The sequence below is a fragment of the Scheffersomyces coipomensis genome (genome assembly GCF_036884675.1).
Source record: "Scheffersomyces coipomensis strain NRRL Y-17651 chromosome Unknown DFJ63scaffold_1, whole genome shotgun sequence".
Lineage (NCBI taxonomy): Eukaryota > Fungi > Ascomycota > Pichiomycetes > Serinales > Debaryomycetaceae > Scheffersomyces > Scheffersomyces coipomensis.
The window spans coordinates 836,735-854,623 of record NW_027042892.1 but is presented as its reverse complement, the minus strand read 5'-3'; the positions used below and the strand labels follow the sequence as shown (position 1 = coordinate 854,623).

At 32.5% G+C, this 17,889-nt stretch overlaps 5 protein-coding genes across 5 annotated transcripts; 3 read left to right on the top strand and 2 right to left on the bottom strand. All coding sequences in view use genetic code 12, as the record gives it.

Moving 5' to 3' along the window:
• Nucleotides 1–439: 439 nt before the first annotated feature.
• On the top strand, nucleotides 440–6,314 carry SPO72 (Spo72p; the record flags this gene model as incomplete). The annotated part of the gene is made up of 3 exons (XM_064905410.1): nucleotides 440–3,925; nucleotides 4,013–4,288; nucleotides 4,391–6,314. The coding sequence occupies 3 exons, from the start codon at nucleotides 440–442 to the stop codon at nucleotides 6,239–6,241; spliced, it is 5,613 nt and encodes a 1,870-aa protein (XP_064764577.1). The 3' UTR covers nucleotides 6,242–6,314.
• A 1,149-nt stretch (nucleotides 6,315–7,463) lies between these two features.
• Nucleotides 7,464–9,251, top strand: CNT (Cntp; the record flags this gene model as incomplete). Its single annotated transcript, XM_064904677.1, has 1 exon — nucleotides 7,464–9,251. One exon carries the CDS (start codon nucleotides 7,464–7,466, stop codon nucleotides 9,249–9,251), a length of 1,788 nt encoding a protein of 595 aa, XP_064764576.1.
• Nucleotides 9,252–9,476: 225 nt separating this feature from the next.
• On the top strand, nucleotides 9,477–10,358 carry DFJ63DRAFT_283242 (tRNA splicing endonuclease subunit; the record flags this gene model as incomplete). Its single annotated transcript, XM_064904703.1, has 1 exon — nucleotides 9,477–10,358. One exon carries the CDS (start codon nucleotides 9,477–9,479, stop codon nucleotides 10,356–10,358), a length of 882 nt encoding a protein of 293 aa, XP_064764575.1.
• A 120-nt stretch (nucleotides 10,359–10,478) lies between these two features.
• On the bottom strand, nucleotides 10,479–14,241 carry PNG2 (Png2p). Its single transcript, XM_064903775.1, has 2 exons — nucleotides 11,145–14,241; nucleotides 10,479–11,081 (listed from the first exon to the last, which is right to left on the bottom strand). Exons 1-2 carry the CDS (start codon nucleotides 13,984–13,986, stop codon nucleotides 10,600–10,602), a joined length of 3,324 nt encoding a protein of 1,107 aa, XP_064764574.1. The 5' UTR covers nucleotides 13,987–14,241; the 3' UTR covers nucleotides 10,479–10,599.
• A 255-nt stretch (nucleotides 14,242–14,496) lies between these two features.
• VPS35 (retromer subunit) lies at nucleotides 14,497–17,664 on the bottom strand (the record flags this gene model as incomplete). The annotated part of the gene is made up of 2 exons (XM_064907346.1): nucleotides 14,497–16,389; nucleotides 16,537–17,664. 2 exons carry the CDS (start codon nucleotides 17,662–17,664, stop codon nucleotides 14,497–14,499), a joined length of 3,021 nt encoding a protein of 1,006 aa, XP_064764573.1.
• Nucleotides 17,665–17,889: the final 225 nt, after the last annotated feature.

Genomic DNA, 17,889 nt, shown 5'->3' with positions numbered 1-17,889 from the left:
TAAATACTGCTTACTGATAACTTGTATGCAGTCCACGCTAAAAATAGGTGTTACCACAACTCCAGTTTTAGAAAAACACTGTGATTCAGATAGAAGCGTTTAAAAGGCAGCATCAGTTTTGAAAGAAGCTTAGTTACTACAAATCAACTATATTCTTAGGGTTCAACAAGGGATATATCGTATAGGAAGATTTAAGGGCAATCGTCTGTTTTAGGCAAAAGGAAATAGTTGAAAAGGAATCATATAAAACGTGAGACGATCACTCACCGTATCAAATAAGCAACATAAAAGCTAACTATATACACCTTCTTTGCCTTCGAAAGTATCCCATTTATTAGAATTAATCCATTTAACTAATCTATTGATTAAGAAAGTTGTCCCATTTCCCAGTATAAATCACATTTCTTATTAGTAAGGGCACAACAATCATATCATCATAATGAGTCCTCAATGGATACCCCAGAATATCCAAAAGCGATTACTACTATATGTACTACAGCAACTATCATTGTTTTCAGAAATAGATTTGCCTAATCTTGAAGAAGTATCGTTGAATAATATCATCTTACGTAATGTATTAATAGATCCTGAAAAAGTTGGAAAACTACCTGGTTGTAATTTAAGATTTGGTCAAGTTGGAAGTCTTGAATTGAATACTCAATCAGGTGGAGGTATAATCGGAAGTGGTGGAGTCAATATAGATGCCAGAGATGTTGAATTGGTGATATCTCCAGATTTCGATATAGATGAGAATATAAGTAAGGAAGTTCAGTTTTCTTTAGCTCAATCGACAGCTGATTTAGCAAATACCATAATATTAGACGAAGATGCTGATGCTGATGATACTGATGATGAAATCATACCTCCTGAAACTCCAAGCCTATCTCGTTCTAACTCAAATTCGTCTACATTCTCTACTTCATTCAATAAACCATCTGCATTAAGTAGTGTAATGTCCAAAGCTGTGGATATGGCATTACTGAGATTACAAGTCAAAATAACAAATTTAAATATCAAAGTGGTTTCGGAATTAACTGATCTTTGCTTTAAAGTTGAAGAAGTTCTCATCAATACCACTGATGGTACTAGAAATGTTAAGGTTTCTGGAGTTGAGCTTATTACCCTAAAACCAAATGTAAATCCAGGTGAAGGTGATCATGATGAAAAGTCCAATCCTCAACACGATGAGAAAGATGTAAGTGATGAAGATGAAGATAATGAAGACGGAAATGATTACGGTGATGAGTCATTGATGGATAGCATGGTATTCACACATGAAGAAGCTAGTTCAATTTATTTAAGTGCTACCTCTCAATCATTTGCAAAATCTGGAACCATAGGTGAGGATGCTAAGAACTCTCCCTCCCCAAAGGAGCATCCAGTTGTATTTCATATGGATTCTTGTCACGTTTCTTTCGAAGGTTTAACAAACATATCAGATTTAGTCGTCGATGTTGGTCACATAAAAGTTGCTTGTATACCGTTGACACCTACTATAATTTCAATTTTTAATGGAATCACTAGAAGTATTAAGCTTAAGAATTTACAAAAGAGAAAACAAGATTCCACAAGAAAGCAACAACAAAATTCAAGATTCCCTCAATATACTACTAATGACGATGATGATGTTCCTGTTGATGATGAGAATTCAACTAATAAAAATGACGAAAATGGCGATGCCTTTTTTAATAAGCTTCATGTAAATGAAATTACAGTCAGTGCTACCGCTGCTTTGGATAGTAAAGGAAACTTCACTTGTCCTGATAAGGGTATAAACTTTGTATTTCATAACTTAAATATCAAACAAAAGAATGAGCTGTTGATATATGGAGGAGTTGAGTTTTTTAGAATACATCAATATCTAAATAATCAATGGGTTGATTTGTTTTACTTTGAACCACCTAAGAATCCAGAAACTAGTACCTCATCGCTAAACTCCCCAGCACCAGCCAGAGCTATGTCTCCACTGAGTATTCTGTCGGCGTCATCGGTGGCATCCAAAGCTTCGATCAGAGCAGATATAAGATTTGAAATATTTAAGAAGTTGGATGAAGGATTTTATAATGTTGAAAATACAGCTTTATTTTCTAAGACCGCTATATTCAATTTAGACCTATCGAGTATTCTAATTTTGACAAACTTTGGAATTGCTATTTCTTCAATCCAGGATAGCTTCAAACAATTGCTATCAACTATAGAATCCATCAACATCAGTAATAGTTCTTCAAATAAGACAGAAAAGTCATCTAGATTGAAATCAGAAGAAATACCGACAAGACATCAGTTTATATTACAAACAGCACCTATTATACTTAATGCGAAGTTCAGTGATGATCTCTTCCTTAAACTTCTTGCATTCCCAATATCATTCAACTTATTAAAGGCCCATCTACTGTTATCAAAGATTGTAATTACCCAAGTCTTTCCAACCAGATCTGAAGAAACCATTGTTACAATCACTGATGTATCGCTCATAACTAAGCTTCAGGAATTTAAATCATTTATTAATAGGTCAGATAACTCAATCCCTAGAGAAATTAGTCTTAACTCAGAGTTGAGTCTAATTGTAGAAAAGATCTTGATTAATCTAAGGTTGGATCAATTAAAATCAATGATAAAGCAATTCACTTCGTTGTATCAATCGTTCCAAGACTTGTCTTCTAGTCAATCAAATTCATTGGAAAACTCATTCATTGATATCAGACTTCGCAAGCCAACTAGTAGGTTAGATAGTTCTTTACTACAATCGGTGCTTATGTCCAATACTTCAAGGAATCCAAGAAGAGGTTTTAGCAATAATAGGTCACTTGGATCAAGCTTTATTGCATCTAGTTCTAGATCAAAACATGCATCCATCAGATTATTTATTAAGAATTTAGAATTCAACCTATTGGAAGTAATGCCAAAGCTTGGAAACTTCAAAGTGAACTTGGATCAAGTCTTATTCTACCAATTAAAAGAAGATTTTCAAGGGTCTATACTTTCATTGGATATAACCAGAATTAAAAATGATGTTCAAGATAAAGTTGTTTATGAATTCCAAGAATTACCATCTTCATCCTTACCTTATCCGCTAATTATTATTCACTGTAAAACGGCAGATAAGATAAATAGTGTCGATATAACTATTCGAAACTTTTTGATTGAGTATTATACCAACTGGTTGAAATTATTCGGCGAAGAAAATGTTCCTGTTAAGGAGGAAGAGATTGCTGAATTATTGGTCGATAATGTACGGCCTGCAACTCCAAGCAGTCCACTGAAGAGGTTTGATATTAGATATACCTTACATGATTGCGTAATTGGTCTTAATCCAGGCAAATTGAGTTGCAAGAGTTACTTGGTCATTGGCAAAGGAACTGCTGACGTCACTTTTGGTGTAGATCAATTCTATATCAAATGCTCATTCAGAAATATGTCTATGTTATTGATTGATGATACTCAATTTATTGATAGATCTGAGTTTCATAAAAGATCAGATAGGAACTCAAGGTTATCTGTTTCAAATTATACATCACCATTGAATTATTACTTAGGTATTGGATATGTGTCGGTCGCTGTTATCAACTCTGCTCATGTGGGTATTACGTTTAATACAGATGTAAATGCTATTATGAAGAGAAATAAGAGATTAGGGATCCATGACAATTTAGCCTTACTAGACCTTAAGCTTAATTTGGATGAGCTTCAAGTTGATCTATGTGCTGATTCAACACATGTATTATTGCAGTTAATAAATGATTTGAAATTACCATTAAATTTCAAAGATGAAGAAAAAATGAAAGTTAAAGTTGATAAACCAATAAACTTATTACAAAGTATAGATGAAGATGAATTCCAAACCTTCTGCAAGACTTCAAAAGTAATCAATGGTCATAATGGTTCTGTAGAAACCATAACAAATGATCTAGGTGAAATAAATATTGTTGACACCTATTATGATGATATTGCAACGGCTTCTTCAGTATCCAAGCTGACTTCTGAACTGTCAGACTTGAATATATCTCTGGAGGAGAATCTGAGTCTCAGCTTTAAAGAGGATCATTTCACTAAAGATATAAAGAAGCAGAGTGATAGTTTCAATGTTGATCCTATTAGAGTCAATGTAAATCTATCCAAAACCAAAATATACTTGTATGATGGTTATGACTGGAGAGAAACAAGGAGAGCTATTAAAGGTGCTGTCAAAAGAGTCGGAGAGCAAGCAAAAGTAGAGAGAAAGAAAAAACAACGAACTCAAACTTCTCAACAGGGAGATCCAGATACGAAAAACAATGTAAGGCCTCATGTCAAATTCAGTGAGGAACAAGGCAATTCTGAAATTCCTAATCGTGATGAAGTTGAAGATTCTGAAAATGAAATGGATGACGATGATGTCTCCGTTTTTGAGGAAACATTATTTCAATCTATTCATGTTTCATTACCTAAAGGTTCAAGTCCTAGTGAATTGACTGACAACATCAATAAAGGAATGCAGCTTAACAATATGACACAAACGGATGAAGAATCTATAAAATCACAAGTTAATGTTGACTTAGGTAAAAATTACAAGAACTTGAAAGTACGTCGTTCAAATGTTCATAAAATCTTAGTTGATTTAAAGAATATTGAAGTCAATTTGGTGGTATTTTCAACTCGTGATCCTAGGAAAGATGAAACTAATCATAAATTGGATTATGAGCTTTTGAACTCAGTTGAAGTGAGACTTGGTACAATTGACATTTACGATAATGTGGCTACTTCGACTTGGAATAAATTTTTGAGTTATATGAATATTTTAGGTGAAAGAGAAATAGGAACTAGCATGCTTACATTGTCTATCACTAATGTGAGACCGGATCCATCTTTAGTTTCAGGAGAAGCTTTAATGAAAGTGTCAGTATTGCCTATAAGGTTGCATATAGATCAAGATACTCTTGATTTTTTGACTAGATTTTTGCTGTTTAGAGATTCTAGATTTAATTTACCTTTAGATGAAATTGTTTATATTCAAAGGTTTGAAATGAGTTCAATTAAATTAAAGATTGATTATAAGCCTAAAAAGATTGACTATGCTGGAATCAGATCTGGTAATACTTCTGAGTTTGTTAATTTCTTTGTTTTAGATGGTTCTACAATTACGTTAGAAAAAGTTATTCTTCATGGTATTCTTGGATTCCCCAAATTAGGAGAAGAATTAGGTACAGCTTGGGCTCCAAACATTCAACAAACCCAAATCGCTGGTATATTAGCTGGTTTATCACCTATTAGATCAATTGTAAACATTGGAGGAGGAGTTAAAGATTTGATTGCAATTCCTATCAGTGAGTATAAGAAGGATGGTAGATTAATAAGAAGTTTACAAAAAGGTACGACGCTATTTGCAAAGACTACTGGTTATGAAATTTTGAATTTAGGAGCTAAGTTGGCATCAGGTACCCAAGTTTTATTAGAACAGGGTGAAGAATTCTTTGGGGGTGAAGGTTCATCGGCAAGACTGCCATCTTCACATAAAAAGAAAGATCAAAGAAGCAATGTATCGTCCTCTTCATCTTCTTCGAAAGGTGAATCTCAATCTTCGAGAACTAAAAAGAAGCCAATATGGATTAGTGATAATCAATTACTTGCCAGATCACATTTATTGACTCAAAGTACAAGGTTTGAAAGGGATCAATACGGAAGTAAAAAGAAGTATTCATATTACGATATAGATGATGATGAAGATGATGACGAAGATGATGAAGATGAATTTGAAGAAAATGAATTATTACTGCGTTCATTGTTTGTTTTAGAAGAACCTGAAAAGTTGAAACAAAGTCTCCGTAAAATTAAAGATTCTAATAATAAAACAAAAGGTCAAGATAAGGATGATGATGATGATGATGATGATAATGCTGACGATGATGACAATAGAGATGATTTTGAAGAGATTGATGAGAAATTGATCAGTTTATATTCGAATCAACCGGAATCTGCAAGAGAAGGGTTAGCATTGGCTTACAAGTCATTAGGAAAGAATTTAAATCTTACTAAGAAACAAATTATTAATCTTAAGAATGAGTTAAATGAAACTGATAATTTCCAAGATGCATTTATAACAGTTTTAAAGTCATCCCCAGTAATATTAATTAGACCAATAATTGGTACTACTGAAGCCATTTCCAAAACATTAATGGGTATTGGAAATGAGATTGATTCTAAGCATATGATAGAATCAAAGGATAAGTATAGATATAAAACAAAAAACGATGATAATGAATAAAAGGTCTAGATTTTTATTTATTGTTTTGGTAAAATTTTTTATATGTATAATAAACGAATATATATTAAGGGGCATTATTATTATTATTGTAGGATTATTTTGACATATCGTCTGTCAAAAGGTAAGACAATAAGAAAGAATAGAGATCATTCAGTCGAATGGCACTTTAGGTTTGTTAAATATCGTGTGAGACGTTTAACACTTGTGTGGGGTATTAAAGCTAAACCTAAAAGTATAACATCAAAACGATACTTTATGAAAATGAATATACTAACCACCACCCGAGAGGCGCTTAAATCATTTTTGAAAGGCAATCCTAATCTGAATGAGGCAACAGTATGAATGATTTCCTAATTTTGTGATTCCAATTAATAATTTTTTTTTCTTTGCAACGCTAAGACATTGCATGAATTTGACCGATGAGAGACCTGACAACAATAAAATTTTAAACTTTTGAAAATGAAAGTTATCTCAATAATAAGTTTCCATCTGTAGTTCTGGAGGTACGATGGATCATTACGAGACCATAATAATTAATTGCAACCCATTTCTATTGATCATCGTTAAACTCATGTGACGGAAAAATGATGTAGTTGATAATTAATTGATTTACCCAACCATCATCCCATCGGAAAAATAGAAACGTCAAATGATTTTTGCTTCTCCTGCATCACTAGTAATAATGCTTAGGAAAATAATTATCATAATAATAAATTAGTAGTAAATTTATAATTACATTTTTATAGTTTTCCGTACGGCACTTGCCTGTAAAGGGCTACTGAATCCTCTCCCTTTAAAAAAAAGATAAGAATTGCGCAAAACACCTTAAAAAAATAAAAAAAATGAAATTTCTTTTTTTTTTTTTTTTTTATTTTTTTTTTTTTTTGCAATTGCTTATGAGGAGATGAAAAATGTATTCGTTAACAACAAGATGGGAACAGTTGATTGTTTGACCTTAATATCTTGGAGGTTCTTTGTTGCAGATATTGAAATTTTTATTCTTGTAAATTTTTCCTAATTGGTATTTAATTATTATCTCTTCTCCCTTGTTCTGCTCTTTTTTAATTTATATATAGATCAATCGTTATCTTTCATATTCTTTTTCTGATTTAATTTTTATTTTTGAAACTATATTGGGAATTAAGAGACTCATGAATCATTATTTGATATCTCATAATCATAAAAGTTACCTTCAATCTGTTCATTAACTAATATTAGTATAATGTCAAAAATTCAATCTATTTCTTCAGCAAGTTCGATTGTTGAAAATCCTGAAATTAATCATTATGATGAAAAATATGTTTCTTCAAAAAGCCTTGGTGATGAAGAAAATAATATTGAATCAAAACAATTAAGTGATGATTCAGAATCTCAAGCCATTGGAAGTCAAAATGATTTATCAATGATTCAAAAATTAAAATCAAGATTCCCTTGGTATAAATTAACTATCCATATCTTTACTGGTTGTTTCTTTACTTCGTGGTGGTTATCAATCATTATTCAAAAGAAACATAGACATCAATGGTTAATTCCCACTGTATTTTGGGGTATGATTATGGTTAGATTAATTACCTGGCATTGCAGAATCTTACCATGGGCTTTATCTAAAGTTAAAATCGTATGGGATTATGTTACTGATATCATTTATGAAAAACTCTTTCCTCAAAGATATCAAAGATTATTAGTTGGTGCATCAATCACTATTGCGGTGGTATTATTAGGTACTTTTATTCCAAGTGAAACTGAATATAGTAAAAGACCAGATCGTGCTATTTCATTCTTTGGTTGTCTTGTGGCTATGTTTTGTTTATACGCTACTTCCAATAATCGTAATAAAATTCAATGGAATACCGTCATTGGGGGTATGTTAATGCAATTCATTGTTGCCTTATTTGTTTTAAGAACTAAATGTGGTTATGATATCTTTAATTTCATTTCTACTTTAGCCAGAGAATTATTAGGATTTGCTAAAGATGGGGTTGCTTTCTTAACTAGTACTGAAGTTAGTCAATTAGGTATGTTCTTTTTCACCGTCTTACCTGCTGTTGCATTCTTCGTTGCTTTTGTTCACATTTGGTATTATTTTGAAGTGATTCAATGGTTTATTGGTAAATTTGCTTACTTTTTCTTCTGGACTTTAAGAGTTTCTGGTGCTGAAGCTGTTACTGCTGCTGCCTCTCCTTTTATTGGTATTGGTGAAAGTGCTATTTTAGTTAAAGATTTCATGCCTTACTTAACCAAAGCTGAATTACATCAAATTATGACTTCGGGATTTTCAACTATTTCGGGTTCTGTTTTAGTTGGTTATATTGGTTTAGGTCTTAATGCTCAAGCTATGGTTAGTTCTTGTGTCATGTCTATTCCTGCTTCATTGGCTATTTCAAAATTAAGATATCCAGAAACTGATGTTCCAATTAGTACTGGTAAAGTCGTGATGCCAAAATCTTTAGATGGTGAAAAACCTCAAAATGTGTTACAAGCTTTCTCTCAAGGTGCCACTTTAGGTTTAAGAATTGCAGGTACTATGTTAATTCAATGTATGTGTATTATTGGATTAGTTGCTTTGATTAATGGTATCTTGACTTGGTTTGGTAACTTTTGGAATATTGATAATTTGACTTTAGAATTGATCTTTTCATACATTCTTTATCCAGTTTCTTTCTTATTAGGTACTCCAAGAAGTGAAATCTTACATGTTGCTAAATTGATTGCCACTAAATTTATTCAAAATGAATATGTTGCTTATAACATGTTAATTACTGAAGCTCCATACAATGAAATGTCTAAGAGAGGTACTTTAATTGCTACCTATGCTTTATGTGGTTTCTCTAACTTAGGTTCAGTTGGTATCACTTTAGGTGTATTGAACACTTTAACCAATAACTCAAGAGCTAAAGATATTGCATCTTCTGTCATTTCTGCTTTGATTTGTGGTGGTATTTCTACGTCTATCTCTGCCGCCATTGCTGGTATGCTTATGCATGACTTGAATGAATTCCATCTTGGTTAAACCACATCTTCTGCTTTCTCTCATGTAGAGCCCTCTTCTTAATAGACTTTATAAGTAATATAATTAATTGATTATTGAAACATTCAATATTGTAGAAATTATGACGGTCAATTCTGTTTGCTGCAAATGGAAGCCAGAAAAAAAAATTGAGACAGAAAATTATTTTGAGCATCAAAATTATGATGTAGGAGCTATAGACCTAATTAAACAAGTATCAACGAGTAAATGAACAATTCCAATGACAATATAGCATCTGATGATAACGAGTTGCTGGAAATAGATGTGTCCAGACTTTCCTTACACCAAACAAAACTACCTATTATATTGCCTGTGATAAATCTTCATCGTGATCCACAAGTTTTAATATTTGATTTAGAAAATTTGAAAACTTTAAGAAACGAATATGGGATACTAGGAGTGTTAATAGGTACATTGAGTCAATATCCACAGCAGAACTTCTTCTTATCTATTCCTCTTAGATTATTTGTTTGGGAGGTTATATGGTTGGTAGAAAATAATATTGGTGTTTTGCTAGACCAAGTCAATTATAGAAAAGAGAAATTATTACTTCAAAACAGTAAAGGGTTGAAATCCCTGAATACCATCCTGCTTAACAAAGATGGATCTGTTAATGATACTAGTCTGACATCACCAAACTTTATAATAACGAAAAATACTGATGAAATAGAAAATAACGATCAAGATTTACTACATAAACATCAAATCAACATTCAAGATTATATAAATGCATACTTATCAAACAATCCCCAGATGAATGGAAGCAAATTTATTAGAAATTATCACAATTATAAATACTTCAAAGAATTGAAATACTTTGTTAGTCCAGGTTTAAAATTTGGAGGAGATTTTGTTTTATACCCATCAGATCCATTACGATTCCATTCTCATTCAGTGGTCAAATTAAACTCCATTAATCTTAATGACATTGTGGTAGGAGGTAGATTGTCTACAGGAGTAAAGAAAAACTTTGTCGTAATAGAAGATAAGGATCTGGATGATAAGGTGGATGATGATATTTCAATAGATAAGTTATTTACATCTAGTTCACAAACAGTATTTTCAATCGAGTGGGCAGGGTTTGGTTAAACATTACAAAGAAATAATCATAGGCATATAGTAGTTATATATTTAATTTAATATCACTAATTTAATCACTAATTTAAAATACTTAAAATCAATAGTTATCCAAACATTGAAAGTAATAGATACGACTGGTAGTCAAAAATTTAAAAAAAAATAGGTCATTTTAATAAAAAAAAATAAAATGACAAAAACAAAGAACTAAAAAAATAAACCTGAATCAACTAACTAGGATAGAAGAAGAAAATTAAAAGTGGGTGAAATTGTTAATGAATTTGTTGAATTGTGCAACTAAGGAATAAACAATATGATTTTTAGCACCTTCTTCAGGATGTTTTCTGAATTTATCATCCTTTTCTCTGTGCTTGTCTTCTTTTTCTTCGTTGTGCTTTCTGTGCTTCTCTTCCTTTTCTTCATTGTGCTTTCTGTGCTTCTCTTCCTTTTCTTCATTGTGCTTTCTGTGCTTCTCTTCCTTTTCTTCATTGTGCTTTCTGTGCTTCTCTTCCTTTTCTTCACGATGCTTTCTGTGCTTCTCTTCCTTTTCTTCACGATGCTTTCTGTGCTTCTCTTCTTTTTCTTCACGATGCTTTCTGTGCTTTTCTTCGTCTTCTTCGGAATGCTTTCCGTGCTTATTAGCATCTTCTTCAGGGTGCTTTATTTGTTTATCTTCACCGTGCTTCTTGTGTTCTTGTTTGTCGTCTTTACCATGTTTCTTGTGTTCTTCTTTACCTTCACCATGTTTCTTGTGTTCTTCTTTCTCATCTTTACCATGTTTCTTGTGTTCTTCTTTACCTTCACCATGTTTCTTGTGTTCTTCTTTACCTTCACCATGTTTCTTGTGTTCTTCTTTGTCATCTTTATCTTCAGGGTTCAGTTCCTTGTGATCCTTATGTTCAGAAGTAAGCTCTTCGAAGCTTTGTGAGTCAATTAACTTGTGAAATCTATTTCTTCCCCCTTTGAATTTTTTCTTATGATTCACAACTTCGTCAGAATCATGGCCAATGAATGCATGTGTCATATCAATAGTGCTAACACCGAAATTAAACTGAGGTCTCTCCAATTCGCTGAACTCAAATTTTATAGATCTTCTAAGATCAGCAAGTGCCTTTTCAAGATTGAAAATACCACGAGCACAAAGCTTACTATTTTCTGAGATACTCATGATTCTGTCAAAGAAACGATCATACTTGTTCTTAGCAAAGTTTTTAAAGCTGAATTTACAATCAGAATAAAACTTATTCATTGGTTTACCTGGTGCAGGGCCAATTGGCTTACCAAGAACATGACCTCTACTTGTACTTCTTGTGCCTGGAATTTCAGTGACGTTTCTTTTATGACTCTTGGTTTCGTCAGAAATAATAGTACCATTTTCTGACTTGACCTTTCTGAAGTATTTGAATTTCTTTTCGGGAGTCTTTGCTTTCACTTTGAATTTAGTTTCAAGTTTTCCATATCCGTGATTACCTTTAGAAGCAAGGAAGAATTTAGAAGTACCATTTTGGTGAGTACCAACTTTGAAAACTTTATCTTCATCAATTGTCACTTCTGTATCTTTAACATTAACAATTGATACATCATATTCGATTTCAAAGTCTTGACCAGGAATTAAAGTCTTGTTCTTTTCAGTAAGAGAAAGAACTAAAGGATAACTCAAGGAAACGTTAACAGAATGGATAGTATTGGCTGGTAATGTAGAGTGACCATTTGCTCCATCATCTTCTGGCTCAACTGGTAAGTCGTCATCTTGAATGATAAAAGATTTAACGGAATGTCCAACATGTACAATACTTTGTTTTTCACCGAAATGACTGTATGATTGAACATTTGATACTTCACCCTTAGTGTAAGAACTCAAGGTAGTATGTAAGATTCTACCTGATTCCAAAGTAAGCGCAAATTTACTGATCAATTGACCACTAAAGATACCATTAACAATTTGCAGGATTGATCCAGTAAATGGTGGAGCAATAGCGACAACATTACCTCTATTTGTGTGACTAATATCAATGACTTCACCAGAAGCAGCAACAACGTCAGCGTTTTCATAACCTAATAAGTTTGCTGTAGTAATCCAATTCTCAGCAACAAGACTAGATGCAGCTTTTCCAAGTTCACCTAAACCATTACTAATCTCAATTTCAATAAACTTATCTTCAATGGCTTGCGATTCCCACAAGTATGGTAATAAACCACTAACATCAATATCGATGGTTGGAACGTCAAAAGCATCGATTGATACAACTGAAGACCATAAGGCAGGAGAAATACCACCAGTGAAAATGACTGGCTCTGGAGTTTGAACGGCAAACTTTTCACCGTTGAAGAAAACATTGACAAATCTATTTGGTCCATGACCATTAAATAATCTACCTTCCTTTGAAAATCTATCAGTATATTTATCAATAACATTGGTATACCAGAATTCTTCAGCAGCATTACCAGATGTAAAAATAGATAAGATTAATCTAGTAGTATTGACAGAAACGTTCGGTAAATTAACGTGAATCTTATCAGATGGAAGATATTGTAAAGGTGAATCAGCCTTTGACTTACCAATAGTTAATGGGAAAATACTGTCAGCTGGTTTTCTTATTGAAAACACAGAATATTCAGATTTAACATCTTCAATCTTTGAAAGATCATCATGTTCTTGAACGGAGTCTGATTCTGATTCTGATTCATGATGTTTCTTGTGATGGTGATCGGCCTTATATAAATCGACGGTTAATTCAATATGGAATTCACCAGTTAATCTTGAAGATAAAACATTATCAAGTTGAAAAACAACAGTGCTTGGTTTTTTAAATAATTTCAAATAAGTTGAAACATCCTTTTTAAATACTGAAAAGACTGAACCACCACCTGGCTCAATGGTTGAAGTTCTCCAAATTTGAACTCCATCCACAAATAAATGGGCTAATCTATCATATTGGACACCACCTACAGTAGTGTTCAAATTCAAAACAACCTTGTTGTAATCAACATCACTAGGAGGAGTGAAAGTAACTACGGCTGGTTTACCCCAAGAATGACCAAAGGTGTGGTTAACTACCACAGCAGAATAAACAGAATCACCATAAACCTTTTTACCCTTGAATGGATGGTCTACAGAGATAATTTCTCTTGGTGGGATAGTAGTATTACCTTGAAGTTGAAATTGTAAACCATCATCAATAAAAGCTTTTTCCATTTTTACAGCTGGTCTACCAAGCATTAAGGATTTGTGATGACCACAATGAGCAAACTTACCATGCAGATGGAAGGTTACTAAAATAAGGAAAGCTGCTAATAAACCAAATAATAAGCGTCCTTTACCTTTCTTTGAACGTTTAGCATTAGTGTCAACAACAATTAAAGGTTCCTTTCCTTCCTTAGTAGATTCAATAATAGCTTCTTCATCAACATATTCTCTTGCAGCAAGTAACTTCTTTTCTTCCATAGAATCTGAATAGTGGGTGACATCTTCATCATCACTACTTGTAGTTGAAGCAGTACTAGGTGAACTATCAGAACTGTCGTCGTCAACCATTAATGGTGACTGACTGTCAATATCATCACCTGTAACCCCAGGATTTCTGGCATTTCCATAAACTAACATATTCCAAATAGAAAAATCTCTAACGATATGACTCATAGCAGATTAAACAGTTTGGTTAATAGTTATTAAACTGGTTGGTTAATATCAATTGTTTATATATGACTGGCCAATTCAAAATTCCCTATTTTTGCTATAAAGCCCCCTCAAATTTTATTAACCAAGCCTTGCATCATTTCATTTGTAAACAATTTAAAACCTGGCATCCATGCCTCAATACATAAGATGATGTGAGCCACCACTCTCTCCTATTCAATTACACCACCGATTTCGGTATACCAGAATTTAGAAGATATAGTATATGTAGTTAGTTCAACTGTATTAAATAGTATGAGCATGACATCATGTAAAAGGTGACGGGGTGTTACATCGAGATTTAGGGTTTGGGTTTTCTGTTAAAGTTGAAAATTACAAGCCGTATTTTTACTTAAAAGAAGAATTTTGCAATTATACTACAAAAATATTAGCTTGTTATAACTTATAAAGTTAAGTTTATTAAAATATTAAATAGATAAAAAACTAGATATGTATTTCTTGAAACTGAAGGACTCAAACAATAATGCCTTCGAATCTATTTTCATTTATCTGCTGATCTCTGATATAAGATAAGGTTCTATCAAAGAGGTTTCTACTTTGTCTAAACAATTTCGCTTCTTTATCAGTATCTTCTTCAACACCATTATTGGCAGCATCATTTATATCAATATTAAAGGCAGCCTCATTATCATCAGTCTTTAAATTATCAATATTGGTAGTGATTAAGTCGATTAACCCATTGATATATCTCGAATCAATCAATGCATTACCATACACATTGAAGATTAAACAACGATTTAAAATTTCAATGAACAATTTTAATGAAAGATATGGGTCCATACAAGAATCAGCAACACGAAGAGCCTTTTGTAAACATTCCAAAACTCTTTTATCATCTCTATATAAGGACTCTTCATCCTCTTCCACTTCTTCCCCAGCCTCAACATCAACGTCTTCTTCTGGCTCAGCATCGTCTTGCTTATCTGCATTCTGAGCTTCATCGGTTTTATCTTCTGAAGTTTCCACCTTCTCTTCAGGCTGTTTTTCAGTTTTAGCTTCACTTACTTCTTCTGCCTTTACTTCGTTAACTGTGGGTGATTTTTCCCCAGGAGGAAGCAAATTTTCACACCACCACCAAAGATGGGCACAATAATAAACAGAACGACATTGATCTTGCTTCTTTAACAATTTTGAACCATATAAAGTTAATTTAGTAATAAGGGATTCATAATTCTCTTTGTTAAAATATCTTGAGTTAATTAATTTATTACCAATTAACAAGATCGATTGATATGGAAGCGATCCTCCTCCTAATGAATCATGAGGATTAATATGATGATAATAATTATATTGATGGGAACTAAGAATCAAATTCTCTTCATAAACAATAAAACATTGATTAAATAACTCGTAAGCTAATGATTCTTGTTTTAATTGATCGGCAATAGTTGCCGCGTTAAGATATAATTTGAGAATTAAATCAGAGCTATACTGTTGATGATGTTGATATAATTCGTCTATAATAATTGATACGTTTTTAAAATTTGTAGTTATCAATAAATCTTGATTGGAGTAATCAACTTTAGGATTTCTTTTCTTCAACTTTAAGCTCATGTATCCAATGATTTTCAATTTATACAAAATCTTATTAATCAACGTTGGATATGTATAGATAATATTTTGTGAATTCTTATTTAAATACTTTCTTCTCGCATACATTAAATTTGACAAATTCTTGAAAGGATCTACCGGATTTTCGATCAAATGAATGATCTTGCAGAACTTCTCTTGGATATCTAAAAACTCTTGAGTTATTAAACCATTATCACCATTATTTACTTTAATCGTTTTAATGATTCCCAAGTTCTTGGCAGTATTCAATTGTTGCTGTTGTGAATCTTTAATTAAAACCAACAAGTATTTGAAAATCCCATCAATTTCATCAGTAGTAGTCAAATACTCATATTCAAATTCATCGGTGGTAGGTGGACTTATATCAAGAAGTTCATCATTAGTTGAAATACCTAAAAATTTATTAATAATCTCTAATGAAATTTGCTTTTGATATGATTTATTAGTTAACTTCAAATAAAATTCATGGAAGAATGGTAGGTTGAATAAATCTTTTACGGATTTGAAATATCTTATTGGTACAACTAACAATTGTAACCATAACTCCTCATTATCGCTCGATTCCTTGTCAGATGTAATTAAGTTTTCCGTGGCAAATTTATAAATCGTATCCAAGTTCCTAAAATTCTTGGGATCATACACTAATGATAATTTAATATAAAATTGCAATATTGTGGAATGTTCTTCCATAGGTAATTCCGGATCGCTTTCATACAACCTCAAGTAGAAATTCCAGAAAATCGTAAATAATTCATCAACATCGACATTGAAATGCTCAGGTTCAGGTTCAAGTTCAGTTTCAGTTTCAAGAAGAGGCTCTGGTACAGTCTCTTTCTTTACTTCAACATCCTTTGTAACGGCCTCCTCGGGTTTTGAATCTGCTGATTCTTCTCCTTCTCCTTTCTTTGCTTCAGCTGCTACCTCTGCTTCGCCTTCAACTTGTTCATGACTTTGAGTCTCTTTGGACTCCTTTATATCATCAGTAACAGCTAATTTTTCATCTACTTCAGTAGCTAAATCGCTTTGGAATTTATTATAAGTTATAAATCTATCAATTAATGTGGAGATCAACTCACTTTTCTTCAATAAAGGATGCAAGTTAATAAATACATTATTTAATAAGTTCTCTAATGTAGCAAAATGAAAATCATCAGGGAAAATTTGAATCAAAACATCAATCAAATAAGATTGGGCCAAATGATCACGACATTGTATGATTTGTTCTGTGATAGTAGGGAAAATCTTAGTCTTGTAAAAGACGATAGACGAATAATTTTCATCCTTGTTGCCCTTATAATCATCTATAATCTGGGATAATCTTACTAAATTTGACCCCACTAAGATCTTCAACTCTTTTCTTTCACGATATCTCAATTCACGTTCTGAAGAATGACCTTGATGTTGTAATCTAACCCATAATTTATTCATTTCTATGAAATTAGCGATTAAAAACTCAATTGTCTCGTTGAAATCAATGGAATTTGAAAACGGTAATAAATGTTTAGTACGTTGGGATAAATAGTAACGTAAGAATAATCCACGAATAGGATGTTGAACCCCATGACACATTTCAATCATATCTTTCATGATCTCCTTTGTAGGAGCTTCTGAAGTTGCCATATAAGTAGTACCTATAACAATCATCATATATAGACGAGGGATGATATTTCCTGAATATTGAACTAATTCATATAAATCTGACAAGAATGGAGAGGTGGTATTATCAAACGAAGTGTTTACTGATCCCGGTTCTTTCTGTTGTTGTTGTTGTTGCCTTTTCTTTAGTTTTTGTACTTTTGAATTATGACTGGTAAGTAAATGATTTGATAAACTCTCCAATGAATCAAATATTAAAATATACATTTCATAGTATTGTTTAGGACTTAATTGATTGGTTCTTAATTCATTCAAGAAATTAGAGCAATGCTTCAATCCTTGTAATAGATTGTTCTCATTCAAACATTGTTTCATCAAATTTGATTGATGATTGATATTGTTTAAACATCCTTGTAAGATAGCTTTCTGCTCCGATATTGAAGGTAAAGTCATTGCGTTGAATCAATTCCTGCCAATACAATCACACAGTACCAAAGTCAAACCTATCTTGATCTCAGCAATTGGTTGATCCCAGTAAAGTTGAAATGACAATTAGTGATCTAAAGCTTGATAGTTATTTCGATACCGTTTCCCTCTCCCTCATTAAACTGGTGGTGGCTCTGTTTGGTCATTTTCCTCCTGGTTAACAACCAGTCGTGTACCGTTTACAAAAAATGG